This window comes from Homarus americanus, unplaced genomic scaffold (genome assembly GCF_018991925.1).
Source record: "Homarus americanus isolate GMGI-L3 unplaced genomic scaffold, GMGI_Hamer_2.0 scaffold48220, whole genome shotgun sequence".
Classification (NCBI taxonomy): domain Eukaryota; kingdom Metazoa; phylum Arthropoda; class Malacostraca; order Decapoda; family Nephropidae; genus Homarus; species Homarus americanus.
The window spans coordinates 58,685-80,877 of NW_024755060.1; the positions used below are offsets into that span (position 1 = coordinate 58,685).

At 36.6% G+C, this 22,193-nt stretch overlaps 1 protein-coding gene across 1 annotated transcript; it reads left to right on the forward strand.

The window, feature by feature from the left end:
* Positions 1 to 3,786: 3,786 nt before the first annotated feature.
* Positions 3,787 to 21,795, forward strand: LOC121856368 (profilin-like). Its single transcript, XM_042351892.1, has 4 exons — positions 3,787 to 3,975; positions 10,853 to 10,969; positions 18,246 to 18,399; positions 20,541 to 21,795. The coding sequence occupies exons 1-3, from the start codon at positions 3,865 to 3,867 to the stop codon at positions 18,396 to 18,398; spliced, it is 381 nt and encodes a 126-aa protein (XP_042207826.1). The 5' UTR covers positions 3,787 to 3,864; the 3' UTR covers position 18,399; positions 20,541 to 21,795.
* The last annotated feature ends 398 nt before the right edge of the window (positions 21,796 to 22,193 follow it).

Genomic DNA, 22,193 nt, shown 5'->3' on the forward strand with positions numbered 1-22,193 from the left:
TGATTTATTACACAATATAAAGGAGAAAATATCATAACAATTGATAATATAATTCTACGATGCAATATTCTCGACATAGCCTCGTTCGTTGTTGATTTATTCCCATTATATCAACGTTGAATAACATACATTTATTCATTAACTTACTTGTAATATTGTCGTCACGTACATAACAAAAACACATCAACATCAACGGAACACCAAATTAAAATCGCCAATATCTCGACCGTCGCGAAATATAGCAAGTGTAACCAGCTATAGAAGGTGCAAGAGATCGTTCATTTGAGTTTTTATCGCTTGCCCTACTCATCCCGAGGTGTGGGTTCTTTAAGAGTCATATACTTTTTATGTCTTAGGGTGATAAAAGATAGCATTTAGATGATACTGGTAGAGCCTCAATGTAATATTTGAACTATAGCGATTGTAAACTTTGTGTTGTATTTTTAAATGAGTTGATTAAACTGCTTTATTAAATCCCTAATATACGAGGAAACAGTGAAGACCGAACTCAAAAGAATATATATATATACAGTATATATATATTTTTTTTTCGTAAAAGATGCGGGTTGAAGTCTTAATTCTGCCTGGTGTTGGCCCATCTACTAATTTCTCTCTCTCTCTCTCTCTCTCTCTCTCTCTCTCTCTCTCTCTCTCTTTATATCCGTTATTCACTGCTCTGTTATGTAATTTTAAATAGAAACTCAAAGTATCAATATAGACGATCACGCCCAGTAAATACAAGGTAGTTTGGCGAGTTCCTTTGATCGCTAAGCTTCAATGCTCTCACAATTTAATGGGAAGCCAAGTGATTGGAAATATACACCAGGTACAGAAGCTACCTGTGCTAGGAAATTCTGTCAAACACATTCCTCGGCTGCGAATATTGGTATACTGTATATACTTTAGCACATCCGGGAATTTGCTTATAGTGCTCGTTGTAGTGCATTTGCTTTTTCAATCGCTACAGGGAACGATTGACAGGTACTGCAAACGCATAACGCTAACGCAACTGTGCCAGTGGAAACAACCGTGTACATTTCAATGTGATCTATTCTTGGCGCTAAGCTAAAGCTAACGCAACCGCTAATGCATGAATGGAATCCTAGCTTTAGTGTTTTGTGCTGTGAATACTAGTTACAAAAAGGAAGCTGGTAAGTCTTTTATTTTATCGGAGGGTGAAGGAAACACCCATTTTATTTTGTTATATTTCACTGTGAGCTTGGTTAGGTTAGGCTATACTGCATAATAGTCTGCCTGCCTATATACTGTAACTAATAAAATGTATCTATTAAATTCCGTAAGTAATTTGTAAATAAAAATAGCAAGAAGAAAATATGTAGAAATTATACATAAAAAGGTGATATTTTCCTCTTAAAAAGAGTACGAGTGTTTAAAAATATGTCAGTTTCCCTTCCTCCTCTCACATCATTCCAGCCAAAATTAATGTTGATTATCTAGCTGTCAGATTTACTGCATCAGAGAACCATTACGTATAAGGTTGTCGGATAGATTATGAAAAAAAAAAATTACATAACATTCTGTTTTTACTAACCAGCTGTCGGTGAAATTCTGATATCCATTTCATTTTGTTGTTGATGGATGTGCCATTTTTTTTCTATCATGGATCTGATATGCCATTTATAATAGAGCAACTATATAATGTCATTATTTATATTATTTATTATTTAATTAATTCATTACACCATCGTTTATCTTGTACGATAGTTATATTAATATGGTTTGTATGCCATGGTAGTAATTATTATATTTTATTATTGTTTAAAAGAAAAATAGTGTGGGAACTGCCTAATCATACGAGTATTATCCCCAATCTTACACAGGGCCCAATTTTTCCTCCCCACCTGCTTGCATTTAGTGTATGTCAATGTGTGTGTAGCTTTAACCCAGGGTTTTCAGTGTCGCCCTAAAAGCAATAGCATTCGTTACATCCCCCCCCCCTTCTTTGCATATTCAATACCCGTTCTGTGTAAAATGGTTATCAACTTTTTAGCCGAATTACCTGAAGTTTATTTCATCTGATGATTAGACACCCTAGCTTATTTCACTTGGAGATTAGTTGGATTGTCTCATAATCGGATAAAATTTAAAAAAAAAAAAATCAGAAGTTAAGTTATCGGATATTTGTCCATACAGTATGAAAAGTAATTTATACATGTAATAAATATCCATGGCCTACCAGTCTGTAATGCCCACCAGTCTGCCGAGGCCTACCAGTCTGCTATGGCCTACGAGTCTGTTATTGCCCACCAGTCTGTCATGGCCCACCAGTCTACTCTGGCCTACCAATCCAATATGGTGAGGTTCTAAAAAACTTTCCAGATTTTCACCTTTTCTGATTTCCCTGAGGAACAATCGAATAGGCTTCCCTTTATATTGTGTTAATCAACTGAGGCGACATTACAACAAAAATATCAGTTTCTATTCTTTATCAGATAGTTAAGTTAATTAGTAAGTTATTAAATATTCTCAAAACGTTATATTTCAGCGCGTAAAAAAAATATGAACCCTTGTTACTTCACATTTCGTTTTCCCAACAATCATGACTGCGTGTGCTATTCCCGTGACATCATTGTGAGAGTGAGAGTGTGTATGTGTGTCTGTCTGTGTGTGCGTGTCTGTGTGTGACTCAACGACCACTTGTACACCTAAATTACTTATGCTTGTACTGCAACATTAATCGATATGAGGCGAGAGATGTATGTGTGGGTCTTTGTTTTGTTGTTGTACGTATGAAAGACTGAAAGAAGGAATAAGAACATCCTTCCCCAAGATCCTTCTCTGACACAATCTCCCAAGGATCCTTTGGCCCAATTTAGGATTCCTCCCCAAGTCCTTCACAATATCCTTCCCTTGGCTCCTCCCTTAAATCTTTCCCCAAGTTCTTCACCCAAATCTTCCTTTGTTTGATTTGATGGCTAAATATTCTGAAATAAATATCAGTAGTTTAAGATTAATTCAGACGAAGACGCCAGGTTTGCAATTGTGAATATTATTAAGTGTTGTGATATCTCAGTTTATTGCTAAGAACTGCTCTTACACTGAAAACGTTGTTTCATAGCCGACAAGTGAGTAATTGTTGTTAATGGCCGTAAATGGCGTTAGTGCCATTTAAAGTTTTGGAATAAATGACGTGTAGTAAATAGTAATGCCCCTGTTCCTTTAAAATCACGAGTTAAGTGTTGGAAAGTCGACGTGCTAGGTGAAGTATGTTATCAGGAATATAGGTTTAGTGTTTAGTATTCTCTGCAGGATCAACATTGCTGTGCAGTGGAAATTCCCATTTTCTGATATTTCATGATTTCCCGCTCTTCCAGAGTTCCGTGACGTCACTTGACACATGGACCCTCCCAGTAACTGCGATGATTCATCTCGGCCTACGCGGAACAAAGTAGTACGAGTAATTTCCCGCATTCTTATAAATATCTACGAAATTATGTCATTATGTCTGGAATTGACGCTCCGTATACCCACTAATAACAGACTGTTGAAATCACTGAGATAACTGATAAGGTAATATACATGCCGGTGTGCTATAACATGCCAGATTCACAAGACAAACATTAACACTAAATATTTCCACATGTTTTTAAATAATCCACACGAGTTATACAATTAAATAATAATAAATATCTAATAATATCATAATAAAATCGGTATTTACTATTTAGAATGAAGTACTATCAGATAATAAAGGTGTGTAGTGGGGGGTAATATTGGACACGTGGCAACTGGTGGTGGCGGAGTAAGACATGGCGTTCTGCGGCCTCAGCCTCTCCCATGCAGTAGTCAAGTCAGTTGTGGTTCGGGAGTTGCAGTGACTCATTTTATACAAATTATTTCAAAATGTCGTGGCAAAATTACGTAGACCAGCAGCTTATGGGCTCTGGACTTGTTGCTAAGGCAGTTATCGCTGGTCACGATGGTACATTATGGGCCAAAAGTAATAACATCGAAGTAAGTAGTATTTGCCGGTTCATATTTTCTCCCATGTTGTTAAATATTACTCTAAGTTTACCCCCATAACTTTACCATACCCCCATGAGTTGTCCGTTGATATTATTACAGTTCTTATTAAGTGTTGGTTGCATGGTGGTGTTGTGGTAGGTGTTAATTAAGGTATTATTTAAGGTGTGTGTGAACAAAGACCGGCTGAGCGTGTTGGCGGTTGTGACAGCTAAACAAGTGAAAGTTCTTCCTCTCTCTCTCTCTCCCTTCTCTCTCTCTTCTCTTGACCTCAATAATAAAAGTGTTATACTATGTGTCTGGCCGTCTGTGCTGCTAACATTACCTGCAATTCCCCTCCCCCCCACACCTCTCCCACAGTAACCGTTATTTAAACTCTTGACTTTCAATCTCTATACCATATACAATAACGGGGGTAACTGAAAATTTTATATATATATATATATATATATATATATATATATATATATATATATAAACTATGATATAATTGGTAATATAGCCCATGCTAGTATAGGTTTAATATAGAAATGGGTTTATAATGGGTTGTGGGTCGCCCATCCTTCTAGAAAGCTCCTAGTCAGTTTAACTGGGATGTCCCTTGGCAGTTTTGTGGGTATATATATATATATATATATATATATATATATATATATATATATATATATATATATATATATATATTCCCGTTGGTTATGGATGGTTGGATAAAGTGGCAAGATATAGGTTTATTCAGTTAGGAACCACTCCATGTTGGTTTAACTTACACGTAAATATTAAACCAGGCGAACAGCATATGTTAAGTAAAACCAAAATATAACACGGGGTGGAGAGTCTTGTAAAATATAACCTCCACAATGTTTCCACATTGACGTGAGCTTTACAAGTTGAGACTCGCGTGTTGGGCGTGTGAGGCTAATATATTGCCCAAGACTTGGTAATTTATCTTATAGGATTTGATTATGTAGTTAGGGTGTGATGTAAGATTTTAATGTTCTTGTTGCGAAGGAATATTTTTTGCTATTAACTTACATGAATTAAGGTGTTAAGTTTGAATGCTAAGTTAAGGTCAGTCATGAAAAGTAGTGTGAAGGTATGTCTAGTGCTCGTCGGGTTTAAAACGGTATTATTTCTTTTAACTAATTTTCCCACCACCTGTTTTCCCATAAAATTGCAGATTACAGCAATCGGATAATCGGAAAAAATGTTACCTAACCTGACCTAATGTAATATAAGAAAATTATAATAGAAAAATGGTTATATCAATTGTGTGTAGTGAAATTCCGGAATTCTGTGGTTGCTGTTGACTGCAATATTACCCATTTTGCAAGCTGGTCTTATCGAAGTTGATACCAAAATGGCCACATGCAAGACAATACCAGCATGGCAAGACGTGTGACATTGTACTGGCCTAGAATAGATGTTGATTGATTTTCTTAAGTATGGTCAAAGGTTCATTGATCCGCTCCTCTAAACAGGTGACCAAACCCTAATTTTTGTAAGCTAAAATATCCTTAATCTGCTGTTTTGTAGTTATAGTCTTGAAATATTTGTGGTTAATGTGGGATAATAGATGTTTATATATTTCTGTTGAATAGGATGATTTTGGGGACTAGAGTTTGACCCTGTACAGTACGAGGTGTTAAGACTATAGATTTTTTTTATTTAGGTTGAGGTACATTAATCCATTGTTCTGTAGACTACTTGTGTAGGTACAATAGAATGACAAATAGTTATAAATACAGATATTAGAATATATGATTTACAGGTGGAGGTCTTATGTTTTGCTGTAAGTTTATGTGAAAGTGAAAACCTGGCAATTTGAGTGCAGTTCCCTTGAGAACATAAACCTCAAACACCTGGAATCCATGACTTGGGAGTTTCTTGGGTAAAAGTGTAAACCTGATGGTTGATAGTTATTAAAAAACGATTTGGCAATTCTAAAACACTTCTATGGCGTTTTACCTTACAAATGACCTCGCCTCCATTCCCCTGGACCCCCTGGCATATATGTATTTGTGAGGGCAACGTCATACAAGAAAAGTCTTAGAATTGTCTAAACTATTTAGTGCAAAGATAAGATTTCTAATATTCAAGTGTTTTGCGAAATTAAATTAACTATTTTGTACCCGAGTTATCAAGATGTAAGGTCTATGTTTCAGGCATTTCACTGATATTCAAGGATTCCCTTATGTAAATCCAATACTTTGCTTGGGAGGTGCTAGTTTGTAGGGCATGTGGATTGCATGATTAAGGGAAGTTTTGATTGTATGATGCTGTAGTTGGATGCAATTGATACCGGTAATTCTGGTCGATACCAATACATGAATTGGAATTGCAGAGCTTAAGAACTACAGCTAATTTTTTCTACATGTACCTGAATACCTGTATACTGTAGTAGCTTTTTGTAGTTACTGGACCTGGCACCAGTACTGAAAAGGCTACTTTTAAGTTACAAGGTAAATAAGTAGGTCATGGCCTCGATGCTTTCAGCAAATTGACAAAGCCGTCACTGAAAGGTAAGCTTTTAGCAGAAACAAGCCAGACTACAGCACATACTACCAAACCTGTGTATTGGTCAGTGACTTGTTTAGAAAATTTGACATACAGTACAGTATTTCTGATGGGTTTTATTAGTTCACTGATATGGCAGAGACCACAAGTTGCTTGCTTTCTCCTTAATTCATTAGTTTTTAGGTACCAGTACCGTAACTGATAGCTATTCTCTAAGCAAAATCCCATTGTACATGTATTGGTATTTTTGTGACAGGTAGCCAAAGCAAATACCTTACCTGTACTAGTTTGAAAACAGTTCATATATATTTTTAAATTGTTACTACCGGTACAGGTGGAATTAAAAGCCTTGACCATGCACATATTACTTATGGTAGTCTACATTCACACCATAAGTTTATTCTTTGTTAATGTATTTTTGTACATGTATTGGTGCTAATGAGCCCAGTCCACTATTGAGATGAGGAGGATTTCATTGCTAATTTACACAGCATGATAGTTTTTGTTTATCTTTAAGCAATTTCTCTTTTATAATTTGTAATCACTCGTTACTGGTACGTGATTTTGAGTTTGTGAATCCAAATATTCATGGTTTTAGTTCTTGGGCTCAAAATAACTTCAGATTCTTGTCAAAATGTACATGGTACCATGCTGTAGTATTTAGTACCATGCATTAGGGTGAAAATGCTTAGAGAAAATCCTCTTAAGTAGTATTTGTATTGTGTACATAGTGATACAATTTTGGGAAGTCTAATAGAAAGTAAAATCTGTAGGCTGGGGAACACACAAGATTATACTATGTTGCCAAGTCATGTTTAGCTGTAAACCTTAATGGCTCAAGGAACTTTGAAGGTGAAAGGGTTGTGGTTTGACAATGAATCTTGAGAAAGTGGTTCCTGGTGCATACCATGTTGACTAGTAGGGTACTAATAGGGCTTCAGTTAGGTTGAGGAGGTAAGCTTAGATTTTCAGGTGTGGAAAGCAATTTACTCTTAAGGAAAGTTACTGTAAATGTTAAAACTCGAGTGTACAGTATAATGCTTATGGTTTACTGATCTGGCGGTGTAGCTTTAGAATTAATATTTTTGGACCTTCCTCCCCTTTTTTTTAATAGCAAAATGTGCTAACCAATTATAACATATCTTAACATTTATAGAATATTTTAACTGGAAGTGAAGGCTAGGTTGGGTATAATTTCTTTTAAAGGTTAATATATCAGTAAATATTATTGGGGATCTCATACTGGTAGTTATTATACTTGTACAGGTATTATTGTTAGGTAAATAAAAGTGGATTTCCACATTTATCTTGGATACAGGGCAGGTACTGTACCTGTAACTCAAAACACACAATCAATTTAACATAAATAGCATAGGTAAACATAAGTGTAGTGAAGTGGAGTACTTGGCTACACAATCTCTCAACTTTGAGACAGGCATAAATGGTGGCTGCTAAATTTGGGGAATAAAAATTAAGACCTAAACTTATGTAAGATATTTTGAAATGTCATTGGTATACATTTATTTAATGCCAGTCCTACTCAACTAGCCCAGAGGGATTGCTTGATAGTTTTAGTTTTGTTGGAATTAACACAAGTAAATGATCATTTTGAGCTTATAAAATTCGTCCCTTTTATGTTAGTACATTTACTGGTAGCGATTCTTACTTTTGAAATGGTAATTTCAATGCCGAACTGGAAAGTCAGTTTGGATTTTGGATTTTTATTATTGGGCAAGTACTGTAATTTGTAGAATCTAGTTGTGCAAGAAATAATTGGATCAGTATACAGCATCTGTACTGGTGTGACAAGATACTGTACAGTATATTGCCTTCCTCTCCAATCACTATTTTATCTATATGGTTACTATATGAGTGGCACATGGCTACTTTATATCGTGCAATTGATCCATTGATGTACGGTCACTCAAAAAACTATCTTTAATTGAGGTGGTCGATGTATTTAAGAATAAACACTGCAACTCCTATTGTCTCGGCAGGGTTGTCAATATCATCTGTTGCTGCAGGGTTTTTTTAGCCCAATTTTGTGAAGATATAGTCAAATATGTTCAATTTCTTGTTCACTTAGTAAGTTCTTGGTTATACTGTGCTGTACCATTGAGCTTTACCATGGGACATATATACATTTTTTATTTATAGTTGTAATTGAGAACTAAATATGTCCACTTTCAGTAACTATTCATACATTGGTTTTGTAATTATTACTGGAACCTGTTTGAGAATGATCAGTAAATACCGGTGTCAGTTACTTGTTCAAGAGTGCAGTATTGATATCCAATGGCTAATATCACAGCTACAAAGAACAAAACCAACCAGTTGCTAACTAGTTCTTACAGCTACTGTGCTGTCCATAATTTAACCTACAGTATAGATTTTATACAACTAAAATGCTTCCCATACACAATTAATAATAAAGTAATGTAAGTTAACATCTTTTAGGAATTACAATATATTACAGGATTAGGTGAGGTGTTACAAGCTTGGAAGCATAACTTGTACAAAAGATGAAGAAGATTAATGCTGTAAAGGTGGGGTAGTAGTAGATTGTTTGACGAGGGTTGAATCAGTGAGGTGTGAAGGTCTTGTAAATGTCTTTGGATTATGCAATGTAAACTTTCAGGTTTGAGAGGAACTAGGCCATGAGTCCTCTAGTGGGGTATTTGTTTCCATTTTTTTTGTTTGGTAAAGCTAAGTAAAAGTTAAAGTGCCCTCATTTCCATTTATCTTTATTCTTCCAGGTGCTTACTATTGGCACAAGTGCAACATAGTTCTGAATCTTTAGACATATTCGCTTAATCGTGCAAAAATTTACAACGTATTTGGAAACTAAATACTGTACTGTATAATTTGGAGAAATTTATAAATGTCAACTGTGTTTGGGTAGTACCTTTCAGGAGTAAACAAAGACCAGATAGAAATTTGACTACCGTACAATACTGTAACCCTTACATAAATTTTACCTTCATTTAATAGATTCGTTGATGTCACTTTGAAAGGTAAAGCATTAGAAGGGCATTGTTGTTAGGGCTACTGCATGCTTGTAGGCTAATTCACTTTAAGCCCTTTTTATAAAGTCTACATCAGAGAATGCAAATTACTAGTATAATTAAATTCTTTCTGCCCAAGTCACACCCTGAAGATTGAAGCAAAAGCTGGAAATTGGAATAGATAAATGGGAGTACAGTATACTAACTAGGGCATTAAATTGATTTCCATATGCACAAGTATTTATAAACATGCACCAGATTCTTAATTAATGACTCGGAAGTATTTTCTTGCCTGTGCAGTATTATCTGGTTCCCACTTGCAGAGGTTAGACTCGAGGAACGAACCTCGGCAAGTGGCTGAAACCTCAAATAAGAATAGCAAGTACACACGCACTCTGCATATGAAGAATACAAATTGGATGAGGAAAATGCACAGTGAATATAATTTTGCTTGACAATTTAGTTTGCATACTAAGTGGAGTCTGGGTTCATTCACAATAGCACTTCTGGTACCACATACAAATTTACTGTATTGTGCAACACCCACTAATACATTTCTAGCATTAAGACAAGAAGTTAAGTTGATACAGTAGCTTCAGTTTGTTTTTATATAGAGCCGTTTTTGTGACACTTCAGTTTGTCAAATCACAACCAAACAACCCTATTGAAACTTTCTACGTTTGAACTTGGGTATTTCATTAAGAAAATAAGGAGTCTGCAATAGGCCGGTTGGCCTGTGCATGGCAGCTCCTGTCGAGAGTTACTACCACTTTTGAAACTTTCCAGAGTTCCCGCACTTACTGCCAAGTTGCTAAGCTTGTTCCACTCGTCCACCACCCTATTTGTGAACCAGTTTCTTCTTATCTCCCTCCTTAACCTAAACTTATCCAACTTGAATCCGTTGCTCGGAGTCCTATCCTGCTCGGATATTATAAGAACTTTATCTATATCCCCTTTATTGATTCCTTTCACCCACTTAAATACTTCTATCATATCTCCCCGCACTCTTCGTCTTTCTAGGGAATGCAAGTTAAGTTTCTTAAGCCTATCCTGATATGGAAGGTTTCTAAGTCCCGGAATCATTTTTGTCATTCTTCGCTGCACCGACTAGTGAATTTATGTCCATTCTATAATAGGGGCATCAGAACTGAACAGCATAATCGAGGGTTAGTTAATTTTTCTGTATCAGAAGTTGAAGGGAAAAGTGCCTGTGATGGTCATTCGATAGCATTTGTCTTGAAGTTTTCTTTAATTGCTCCTACTACTGTACTTTTTTTTTCTAGGGTAGTGTAATAATTTCTTGTCAGTTACTAAATCACTAACCTTACGTTTTTTTCTTTTCTTTACAGCCTACTCGGGAAGAGCTAGTTAAGCTGTCTACTAGTTTTTCAGACCAAAGCAATCTGGCAATGACAGGAGTTCATATAGGTGGTGAAAAGTTCTTCTACCTCTCGGGCACCGACAAGGTAAGATGAAGTGATGTTTAGTGCACAGAAGTTGAAACTAGGGAAGATTAAATCAGGGTACAGTAATTCATACTGTATTGCCTTAAAAAGGTTGAGTGATGGTGTTAGTGCAGGCATCAGAGGAATACAGTACTTGTGACAGTACAACTTATGTCGAGCAAAATTTGCTTTCAAATGTAGTGTACAGTACAGTGTTTCTCTTTTGCCTGGCAGTTTGCCAGTGTTTACGCATTTGAATTAATTTCTGTGCACATTTGAAGAAACTCCAATGGTCAAGCCATTTATAAGAAGTATCAATAAATTTGCCTAATGACATAATTTCCCATGAAGTGACACTACTGTACTGTGTGAGTTCTTAAAATTTTCATGGACCAAAATCCTCGACCTCGTAAAAAAAATGGGTCAAAAACAGTGATAAGTGGAGCACTTCCATAGCTACTGATGGCACTCATGGCTTTGACGAATCATGGGCATCCTTTTATTTGACTCGGTTGCAAGCTTGGACTGAACAGTGTATTGTTTGGGCATACAGTAGTTCACTTATGACTGCAAAATTGGAAAAATTGTTTCAAGAAATTTACTCTACCCAAGAAAACTTACTTGAAATTTGAGAAATCCCTACCATCCCGAATTGTGTAGCTAATGCCAAAATTTGAGGATAAATCAGCAGGGTTGGCGAGTTCAGTTTCTGGTTTATGGTAAAAGGGGACATTTGGGTTGTGTAGTTTTGAATTTGCAGTGTTCTTAAGTGTCGCAGGTGTAAGTTGGGTAACTGATAGCATGTGATAGCATGCTGTTATTGGTTAGTTTACCAGAAATTTTGGTGATGGCAGCCAACAGAGTGGAATTCTGCTTAGCATGTTAGTAATTGGTTGTATTTAAATGAAGTACTGGTGGTGTAAATTTCAGTAAGCACGCTGTAAATCGGCTACTGGGTAAGTTACTGTCTAAGGAGCTGTAGAGCTGAAGTAACCCTCAGTAAAAATTTTCCCCTATACAGTAGTGACTTCAACTGACTTGCATGTTAAAAACCAGCATGGAATTGTAATTCATAAATTCTTAGTGAAGATCCATTTAGGGGTAAAGATTTATGGTACTGTACTGTATTCACCAAATGGATGGTCATTTGCACCAATTTAGCTTGTTCATCAAACTTAACTGGTTCCCTGTAATCCAGTTATGTTCTGTCTAACCAGATTGGTTGCGAGGAACTCGAGGCCTACATGGATACTCGATGTCCTTGAAGTGGCCAACGAAAAAAAAAATACTATACATAGTTTTAAAAAGTCAATGTCCGAAGGTAGTTTTTTCACTATATGGTAATAAAAAAATATAAATAAATAAATTCATCTGTAGTTGTACTCCACAAACCAGTTTACAATCTGCACATGATCTTAATTAGTGGTAAAGTGCAAGGTATTTGGTTGTTGCATAATGCACAGTACGTATTGCATCAGTCTTCAGTATTGAAATGGGTTATCTCTTGTGCTTGCCGTTTGAGTTTTAATTGGTCAGTGTAATGGCATTAGCATTAACTTCTTTAATATGGCATTGGAATTTTTTTCCAAGTTTACATTGCATTAGTTGGCCTTAGTGTGCATGTCTGGTTGTCTATCAAACTGGTCACATGAGTTCAATAGAAATGTCACTTGCTGTTGGGTAGACTTCCAAGTTTAAGCCAGAATTTTTATTTTTTTTTGCTTTGAGGTGCATTCTTCTCTGCACTTCATTGTGGAGTGTCAGTTTTCTTTTTAAACTTTGTACTGTGGTTAGTTTAAATCAGCTTGGCTAATTTAGACTTCTGTAGCAAACCTCAAAAGTTTTGTTCTTCGTATTTCTTAAAATGAGGCATTTAACTTACTCGTTTAATGCCAAGTTGTTTAACTGCATGACCATATTTAATTTAATTACCCCGGTACACTTGCCGATAATGTTGCTGAATCACTTGAATTTTTAGTTCCCTCCCAAATGTCTGTTAAAGATATTGGTTTGTTTAAATGTTAACTACTGGATATAGGCCTATAACTAAAATTACTTCATAGAAATATCCAAAAATTAATTTATTCAGTGCAGGTACTGTAGTATTGTAACTTTCGAGTCTGGCCCCGATAAACAGTTATGGGCATAAAATTTGCATAGAGACTTAAGTAGTATTAAATCCAGTGACTGGACAATAATTGCTGATCTTCCAGATTTGAAGTTTTTCAGTTCATTACACCGTTACCTTTTGGTTGTGGGTGTGTATGGAACTTAAGGTGGTTGTTTTGAGTATCGTGACCAGTAGTACTGGTGTAACTTTCACGTTGTGTTCGGAAAATGTGTTAAATTAGGTATTTTGAATGATAAAAGTCCATAAACATACTACAGTGGTCCCTCGGTTAACAAACACAATTCGTTCCAGAAGGTCGTTCGTTAACCGAATCCATTGTTTCAATGGGATATTGGGTAATTGGTTCCAGCTCATCATATGTACAATCGTAAACAGAAGTCCTGTCACCCCTTCTGCTGCTCCACGAACCCTTAGATTCAGACTCATGAATCCGAAGCATTTATGGGCAGAATAATGCACCAGTGTCTACTGCTTCGTGAGTCTGAATCTCTTGGTTCGCTGAACAGTGCAAGGGGCGACAGGACTTCTGTTCACTACTGTATGTAAAGTAAAAAAAATAAATGCAATAAATTACACTTACTTTGAGGTGTCTGTAGAAAGCTCCTGTTTGATGATGATGGGAATTAGAAGTGTGGTGGAGGAGGAGAAGGGAGAAAAGAAGGAAGTGGTATGGAGAAAAATCACTTTCTTTGGACTCCTGCCTCATTTCACAACTAAATTTTATGTTCACTTGGTGTAATTCAATATTATTTTCTTTAAATCAACACTGCACTGTGCTATATATTATCAATGTGAACTAAAGTTCAGAATGACCAATAATTTCAATGAAAAATGCAAAATTATTCAAGACACTAAGAAAATAGGTGCTCTCTCAACAGTAAACAAAGCCAGACTGACATCTGGTGGCCAACCAACACATCTGATGGGCACACAACAAACTAGTTCCCTGTACTGCATATATTATCAATATGGTAAATAAATGTTAAAATGACTAAAAAATTTATTATGAAACATAAAAAAATATTACAAAGCTGAAATTAAATATTTAATCCATTGGAAATGAATTTAAACTTAGAACAGATTACTGAATTGGCAAACAGGGCCATTAGCTGATTCTCACAACAGCAAAATGGTATGTTAGTTCCCTCTATAGTATTGAATTCTCATTTGTAAATAACTATTATTGTAATGATTTTGCAATATTTTAATCTTCATCCTTGTCGTCATACATCATCTTTATTGCTCCTGTTTCCCACAATCTTTTGTTTGCTGTCTTTTCTCTTCACCTCAGTTATTCCTCAAATTGATGAGTTCCCCATCATTCATTCATGTACAGTAGCTCTAACTATTGCATCAAGACGTAACCTGCTGTCGCCTACCCTTACCAAGGAAAATATTGATGAGTTCTGTTTTACTAAAATCTGAATGTGGAAAGACCTGGTTACCTAGGGAGTCACTTGCACTCCGAGTTGGTGGTTGTCGTCAGTGATGGAATTGGTTTTGGGTGTCACAAAGCTGTACATTGACTGCATAGCCTACAATAATTGTCCACACAGCAATTGTTAAAGTTGGGAGGGTTTTTTTGGATTATAAACAGCACTCTAACCATTTTCTTTCGGGTATGTTATTGCCGAAGTTCCCCTGGATTTCTGCTAGGATTGTATCCTATATAAAACTGGGAGAAGTGGCTATGTTGGGGAAAAATTTAAATCCTGAGTACAGTTGCCCTTCATTAATTCATACACCCAAGGGACTGAAAGGCTAGCAAAATTGTCATTTTAGCATATTCATGAGATAAAATAAAAGTGAATGAACCTGGCTTTCCATACAGAGAAGTGGCTGCGCTGAGATTAAACATTGGATGATATTGGATTTAGTAGTACAGTATATAGCTTTCTTTTATAGTATATTATTGGTAGATACGGTTAGAAGATGGCAGTGTTTTCAAAATACATTAGTTTATTTAGTACTGTACTGTGTAGACGAGTTAATGGGTATATGTTTTGACTGGAGAAAGTCTGCGCAAATTGTTAAAAATACAAGTTCATCTTGTAGCTAGCTTATGGTTGGGGATTTGTTTGAAATTGTTTGGACTTTATAGAAATTTATGCCGATGGATGAAAAATGTTATGGTGAGATGGTGGGGGAGAAGTCTCGTTGACCAGGATATGATGTGAATGACTTGCCCTTTATGTACTTGATACATTACAGTATAATACTTTGTCAGCTTTAGAAATGTATTAAACAAACCCTTGTTAAACTTGTTTGAAATGTCAAGTTGAAGTTAAATACATCTAGCTCGTCCAAGACTTGGGTTGTATGCATAACTGTTGTTAAATTTAAAGGAATAATCATATACAGTAAATACAGTACAGTACCTGTACTCATTCCAGACTGTTATGGTACAGTGCAGTACTGTACAATATATGATATGGTTACTCCTGGTGTCCTGGATACCAGGCCTTTTTGATAACTTTGAATATCTTTTGAAATTAATGGTAATTGGTGGATGTGGTACAGTACTTTAGTTGGGAATTTAGATATGCATCTTTAAATTGTATCAAGGATTTAGACTGGCAAATGTGTATGACAAATTTATAAAAGTTAAGTAGATTTTTGATGGCTGGAATTCATTCCTAGGGGGTCAGTGCTGTATGAAATAGGCAGTTTTTCCCATTTACGCTTGTGTAAACTATTGTATCGTATAATACTTAAATGTGTCGGAATTCATGGTTGGAATTAAATTGACAAACAGGCACCTTTTATTGTAACGTTTTACTTAAGAATTGTGGGTTTAAAATTCCTTAGCCATAGTTTGATGTTTAAAATACAAAAAATGCAAAACATTAAAAGAAATTGAGAAATTTTCAAATTGAAAAAAGTCAGAACAAAAAATAGGTTTGATAAGTTATGGCAATGGTGTATGTCTATCAAGAAGTCATCGGTGTTTTTGTTTATTATTGTATAATGCTGATGGGTTTTGTTCCAATATCATCACTGATTAAATCATTATCTGGATGGGCTATTGATAGTGGCTGCTATTCTATACAGTAAAACACCTTGTACAGTATTGTCTCCATTTACGCGGTCAATTGAACCCGTGGAGGTCCGAGTAAAACGAGAAACGCGTAAACGAAATACATAACAGAACATAAGGGATTAATTGAAATAGAGACTGGGCCGACTCCCAAACTCCACTTTTTCCGACACAATACGTACCTTGTAGTAAAAATAACACCATAATTTTATGATGTTATTGACACATACATAATATCTAAATAAAAAACTACACTACTGTACAAATATAAAGGTGTTTAACACTTACGCTAGTAGAAGAGATGGGTCGGCACACGGGGATGGCGGCTGGTTCCGAGGCAGAGGGCAAATTAGTGGACCTCCGGTGAATCACTATCACTAATCACAGAGGTTTGCAGGACCTCCCTGACAAACCCCTCAAAGTCCATATCCTCGCTATCACTGACTTGGGCTGGCTGTGGTTGTGGTGGGTTGCAGGCGAAGAAGTCCGTAATACTACGTTGACGACTAGCATTGATGTCGCCATACATCTGGACATAAGGCTCCATAAATTTTGACAATAGGTTATTAGACACTTCATACCAATGCTTGACTGTGTCTTTGTCAAGGATGAGCTTTATTTTCTCTGCCAACTTGATGACTTCCTTCACATAACCATGGCTTGGTCCAGGTAGTTTAAGGTTTCTATGGGGTGGTGGGGGTCCAGCAGAAGCCGTTGTGAGGGGAATAGCGGGCACGAGAGAACAGTATACACAGAGACTGAGAACAATGAGACTGGCCTGGCTAGGTCAGCAACTTCTTCCCTCTGGTGGCAGGGCACTTCATGTTACATTAGACCAATCACAGCTAGTGGCAGAGGGAGGTAAGGATGGGTGGCCCAATCACAGTTCTATACATCATATGACGTCAGCGATAACGTAAGAGCGACCTAATGTGCACCCTCCAGGCGCCGTTTCCCACGTAAATGATGGAATGAACCGCATAACTTAAAATTTTCATTCTGCAAGGTGCCGTGTAAATGACCAAATGAGTAAACCATCTCTGCGTAAATCGAGACTACACTGTACAGTACAATGCTCTTTATATGTCGGAGTTTGTCACTTGGCTACCTGTTCAGATAAGCTGCTGCACAATATAGTTTGTAGTACAGTAATCCAGTTTGCTCTGCTTAGTTGAAAACTCGGACATTTAGTAATTACTGTTCATTTTTATCTCGATTGACAATTGCTTGTTCTTTATACAATCCTGGCATCTTGCTAGTCCTTGACATACATGTGTATTCTACAGCAGTTTTTTATAATGTTGATGGAATCTTAAGTATTTCTAGGCAAGAGTTTTGTTGCTCTTCCCTGCATAGTGTGAGACCTGTACTGCCTTGGCATAACTACCATAATCTATAGGTGGATTGGGACATCTCCCCACTTAAGTAAGCCTTCCACCATTTTCTGCAACTCGTACATTTGTGACGTGTTTTTTCGGTCAGATGGTCTGCTGGTCTTTCAAATATTATAATAAATGAACCTTGGACAAATCTTCAGTAAGATTTAATTAAAATAAATGGGGTTTATTATTGTCCACCATGAAGACAAGACTGGGTTGAGTGAACAATAGTTGCATTTAATCACATATTTTTTTTTTACATTTCTATTAAAAGTTCTGTATGAAACAGTTACAGTAGTTACAACAGTTGGGCAAGTTTGACCATGTGACTCAAATAATTTATTTTGACAATTGGCTTCATACATGTAACGAGGTAAATCAAATGTGGTTTCGATTTAATTTTTTACTGCTGCAGCTATCGGGAAAGTGTAGACCTGTCTTTCCAATTGTTTAACAGTATCATAAGGTTGCTTGAAGTTTATCTCATAGTACAGTATCTGATCATTCTGGTTATCTGAAATATTAAATCTGAAAAACCACCTAGGGAAGTTGGTGACCAACTGCTGTGGAATTACAAATCTAGAAATTAAGCTAGCAACTCCCAAGTATTAAGCTGGGGAGTGAACATACCGGTAGTCTGAAAGTTGAAGCGCTTTACTCGTGTCATTCCATAATACTGTACCCCGAAAGTATTTGTATTTTATTTTGGGGGTACTCGGTAATGTTTTTGTTTTTGTTTTTTCTTTGTAGGTTATCCGATGCAAGAAAGGAAAGGCCGGAATGCACTCCATGAAAACCTTGCAAGCAGTGTTGGTAGCAGTGTTCGAAGAGCCCATTCAACATCCCCAGGTGGCATCTATTGTAGAGTCACTAGGGGATTACCTAATCTCCATGGCTTACTGAGGTAAGGTTTTAGCCTCCTCTTTGGTAGTGTAAATGAATGCAGCAGTTACATAGTCAGGGATATTTTTTGGTAGATGGATAAAATGAATAGTACAGAATTAGTGTGTAGATAATTGCTGGAAAGGGATTTTCCAAATTCAGGAATGGAATATTCAAAGATAAAAGTATTAGTAGTTTGAATAACAAGAGTCCACTTCATGGAAGTATTCTTAATTTTAAACTGTCATAAAAAGAAGCTATTGGTTGTGTTAAGCAAACATTCACAAGCACTCGCAACAAATATCAGTACTGTAGGTGTTTTAACAAGGTTGCCAGTATTGTATGGGAGTGTAGAGAAGGATTTAAAGTGAAAGGAAGAATGTAGTTAGTTAAAGACGGGATATGAAGTGAATGAACAAGATGGCAATAAATAGATGAAAAGTTGATATAATGACATTAGTTACAAGTGGGAGTGTTCTAAAATAGGGTAGGTAATAGGTACATATACAGTATACCTGTATTAGCCGGGACCCCTCAAACCCAGAACTCTCTGATAGCAGGAATTTTAAATTTTCCCGATACCCGAAAAATTCTGGGGATGGAGTTTTTACTGGGTTTGAAAGATGAAAATCCTGCCAAAACAAATTTTCGGTACCCGGAAAATTCCAGGATGGGATGTATTTTTTCCGGGTTCGAGGGTTGTCTTGTTACCCGGAAGTGCTCTACTCTAATTGTTCTGGCCAATGGAGATATCACTGTATTTGTAATAGGAGATTAGTGGTGGAAAAAGGTGTTTTGTGGAAGGCATTTTAACAGTTTAGGATGTGGATGTTTATATAGGTGAAAAGGCAGTTAGTGTGTGTACTTTTTGGTATGGGATAATGGTTTTCCCAGTGACTGGATAGGTGATTGTTATGAGTGCAAAGGTGGGGGGACTAATAGTAGAACTGCAAGTAGTAATTAGTATTAAGTCTTAAAGGAATGTACTGTATAGGTTATAAATAAGATGTAGCTCTAGACAAACTGTGCATAGGTTGGGAGTTGATAAAGTAACTGCAGTTGTTGGTTTTAAGAGTAGATTGGTGTGTGGTGTCTATGGATAGCAAGAAATATTTAGTACATGGTGAGACATGGTTTAGATTCTGTTAGAAATGTTACTTCAGTTGGCTTATTCGAATTATTTTAGATTTATGGTGAGCTATTGGAAGTTTGTGTGCTCACTTGAGGACATGCTACAGGCTTAATTTTTTTTAAGGTTTTGTAGACTTAATCCACCTATTCAGGGGCATGAAAATTAGTATGAAGGTTACAAAAGTACTTTCACCCAAAACTTCTCGAACTCTAAAGCACTATACAATCTGAAAAATGAACAAAGAATCCGAAACCATTCCAAGATGACAAGCCCCATTCAGCTAATTCTCACATCCATCGTCCCCAGGTGTTGGAGAAGTGTTTGTTGAGAGTTTACTAGGAAGTGAAAGCATGCTAGGTTTTAAAATACTGCATGAGGAATTCACACACATACATACATACATGTTCCAGAGTCTCTTAATGGTTGTGTTAGACAATATTACACAATGGACAAAGGATTTTGACAACTCCACTGAGACACAGGAGTCATTGTTCATGTTGGGGGTGTGAGTGTGCCTTTGTGATTTAGGGGACATTTTGAGCTGTCTCTTTCTTGCTACAGTGAGTGATGATAAATTAGCTAAAATAATTTAATGGAATGAATTGACCATATTCTTTGCAGAGGATTCCCACTTAATGAATACTTGGTCTAATTTAGTAAATGTGTGATAATTCATATACAGTATGTACAGTACTGTAAGTTGTAAAGATACTGAATTTTGAGAAGGTAAATATGAAGTAAATTTGTCCCTTTTTCATGGGTTTGGTATTGGTGAGTTTATTGAAGAAATGTTAAACTGAAGAATGTCAAACCTAGAGGGAATTGGTTTGAGGATTATCCTGCATGTTGCAACTCTAATATATCAAAGTACTGTGAATATTGATCAGTCGTCCTCATTGAGAAAAAGGGCTAATTGTCGAGATCTTATCCTCTTAAATCTTTAAATTTAATTTCTATAGTTTTTAACATTTATTTTGCCTAAATTTGAAAGGAAAAAAAAATTAATTTTATTATAAATATTTTGCTTCCAGTGACGGCGGAACATCTGAATATCACCGTTTCTTCACTTGGAAATTCATGGCAGTGGATGACATGTGATATACCAGTGTTGATCAGTGGAATTATGACGGTGACATGAACCAGACATGTTCCATCTTGTTAAACTCTGCTACTCAATCTGAACAAATGCAAACAGAAAGAGATAAAATAATGTGTAAGCCCTTGGATTTTTGGATAACAGCTGCTGTTTGGGAGAGGCTTGCCTGTGTCACACCAGTGTTGATGTATGTATGTATTTGACTTTGGCGAGGGTTCTATGAAGTGGATATACTTTTCGCGTTTTAAACACTTTTGTATAATAAATTTTTTCCATGAACATATTATTGAAGCTTTCTTGTGAATTAACTTGCACTCTTTATAAGTGATTGATTTTTTCAGCTAATAGTGAAGTGGCTAGCCTGTGTGTAATTGCAAGCATTTAGTGATAGGGAGGGGGTTGATTCAACTGTTCCCCTCATCCTTGTAATACCTTTTCCTTTCTTAAGGCTTCCTCCTCTCCCATCACCACCTTTCTTACTCCTGAACCACATCTCACTCTCCACCACCTTCTCAATCGGTTCCTCCCACACTCAAACACACCCGTGTGAGTGTCTAGTCTTTGCTAGCCACTGATCCCTATGTTGAATTTTATAATTGAATTTGTTACTTTAAAGAAATGTTCAATCAACCATCTAAAGTGGAAATGATTAAATGGGATATGCATTCCTTATTTCAACTGGTATCATTTATGTTGATATCCAACGAACTATATTTTCTAGTAAGAAAACCTATTCTAGCCTATAACTGAATATTGGGTCCTAATATCTATTACTGTGCATTTGCTCAGTCTTTATTAAGTTTTGTTAATGCCATTTATTTCATTTGATTATTTGGGGGGAATTGATCTATCATAACTCCCACACCTTTTGAGGGAAGTATTTTGAAAAGTTTTGGGGGGGGATTCCTGTCATCAATTCACAAAGGTCAGCGATTATGAACCCGAGGTAAAGGTTCAATGTGGTCGTATTCCTGTTCAAAATACATCTGGTTCAGAATCGCTGGTCGCATCATTTTTTAACTTAAGGTTCCAGTGCAGCGTTGACCACCCAAGGTCACTGTTGCGGTTTTCGGAGGCACAAAATTGGCCCATATGTGCCCAGGCTTGGTGTTCTGCTGTGTCAGTAGTCATACTGCTGGCACTCAGTATTGTACAGCTTCCATTGCCCCCCAATAAACACTACTTAATAATTGTCTTCTACATAAACCTTGTATTTTATGACTTTTGCTATATAGTCTTGGGTGCCAAAACTGAGGTTTTTGGGTAGCAAGGCTGTAGACTTGGGTGCCAAAACTGACGTTTTTGTGTAGCAAGGCTATAGTCTTGGGTGCCAAAACTGGGGTTTTTGGGTAGCAAGGCTGTAGACTTGGGTGCCAAAACTGACATTTTTGGGTAGCAAGGCTATAGTCTTGGGTGCCTAAACTGACGTTTTTGGGTAGCAAGGCTATAGTCTTGGGTGCCAAAACTGAGTTTTGGGTAGCAAGGCTATAGTCTTGGGTGCCAAAACTGACGTCTTTGGGTAGCAAGGCTATAGTCTTGGGAGCCAAAACTGACATTTTTGGGTAGCAAGGCTATAGTCTTGGGTGCC

What these genes read in the sequence shown, in the direction of transcription:
- LOC121856368 (XM_042351892.1), top strand. Translation starts at nt 3,865, where the DNA reads ATGTCGTGGCAAAATTACGTAGACCAGCAGCTTATGGGCTCTGGACTT. An exon ending in CCAAAAGTAATAACATCGAA is followed by an intron (nt 3,976 to 10,852) that starts GTAAGTAGTATT and finishes TTTTCTTTACAG; the next exon opens with CCTACTCGGGAAGAGCTAGT. An exon ending in ACCTCTCGGGCACCGACAAG is followed by an intron (nt 10,970 to 18,245) that starts GTAAGATGAAGT and finishes TTTTCTTTGTAG; the next exon opens with GTTATCCGATGCAAGAAAGG.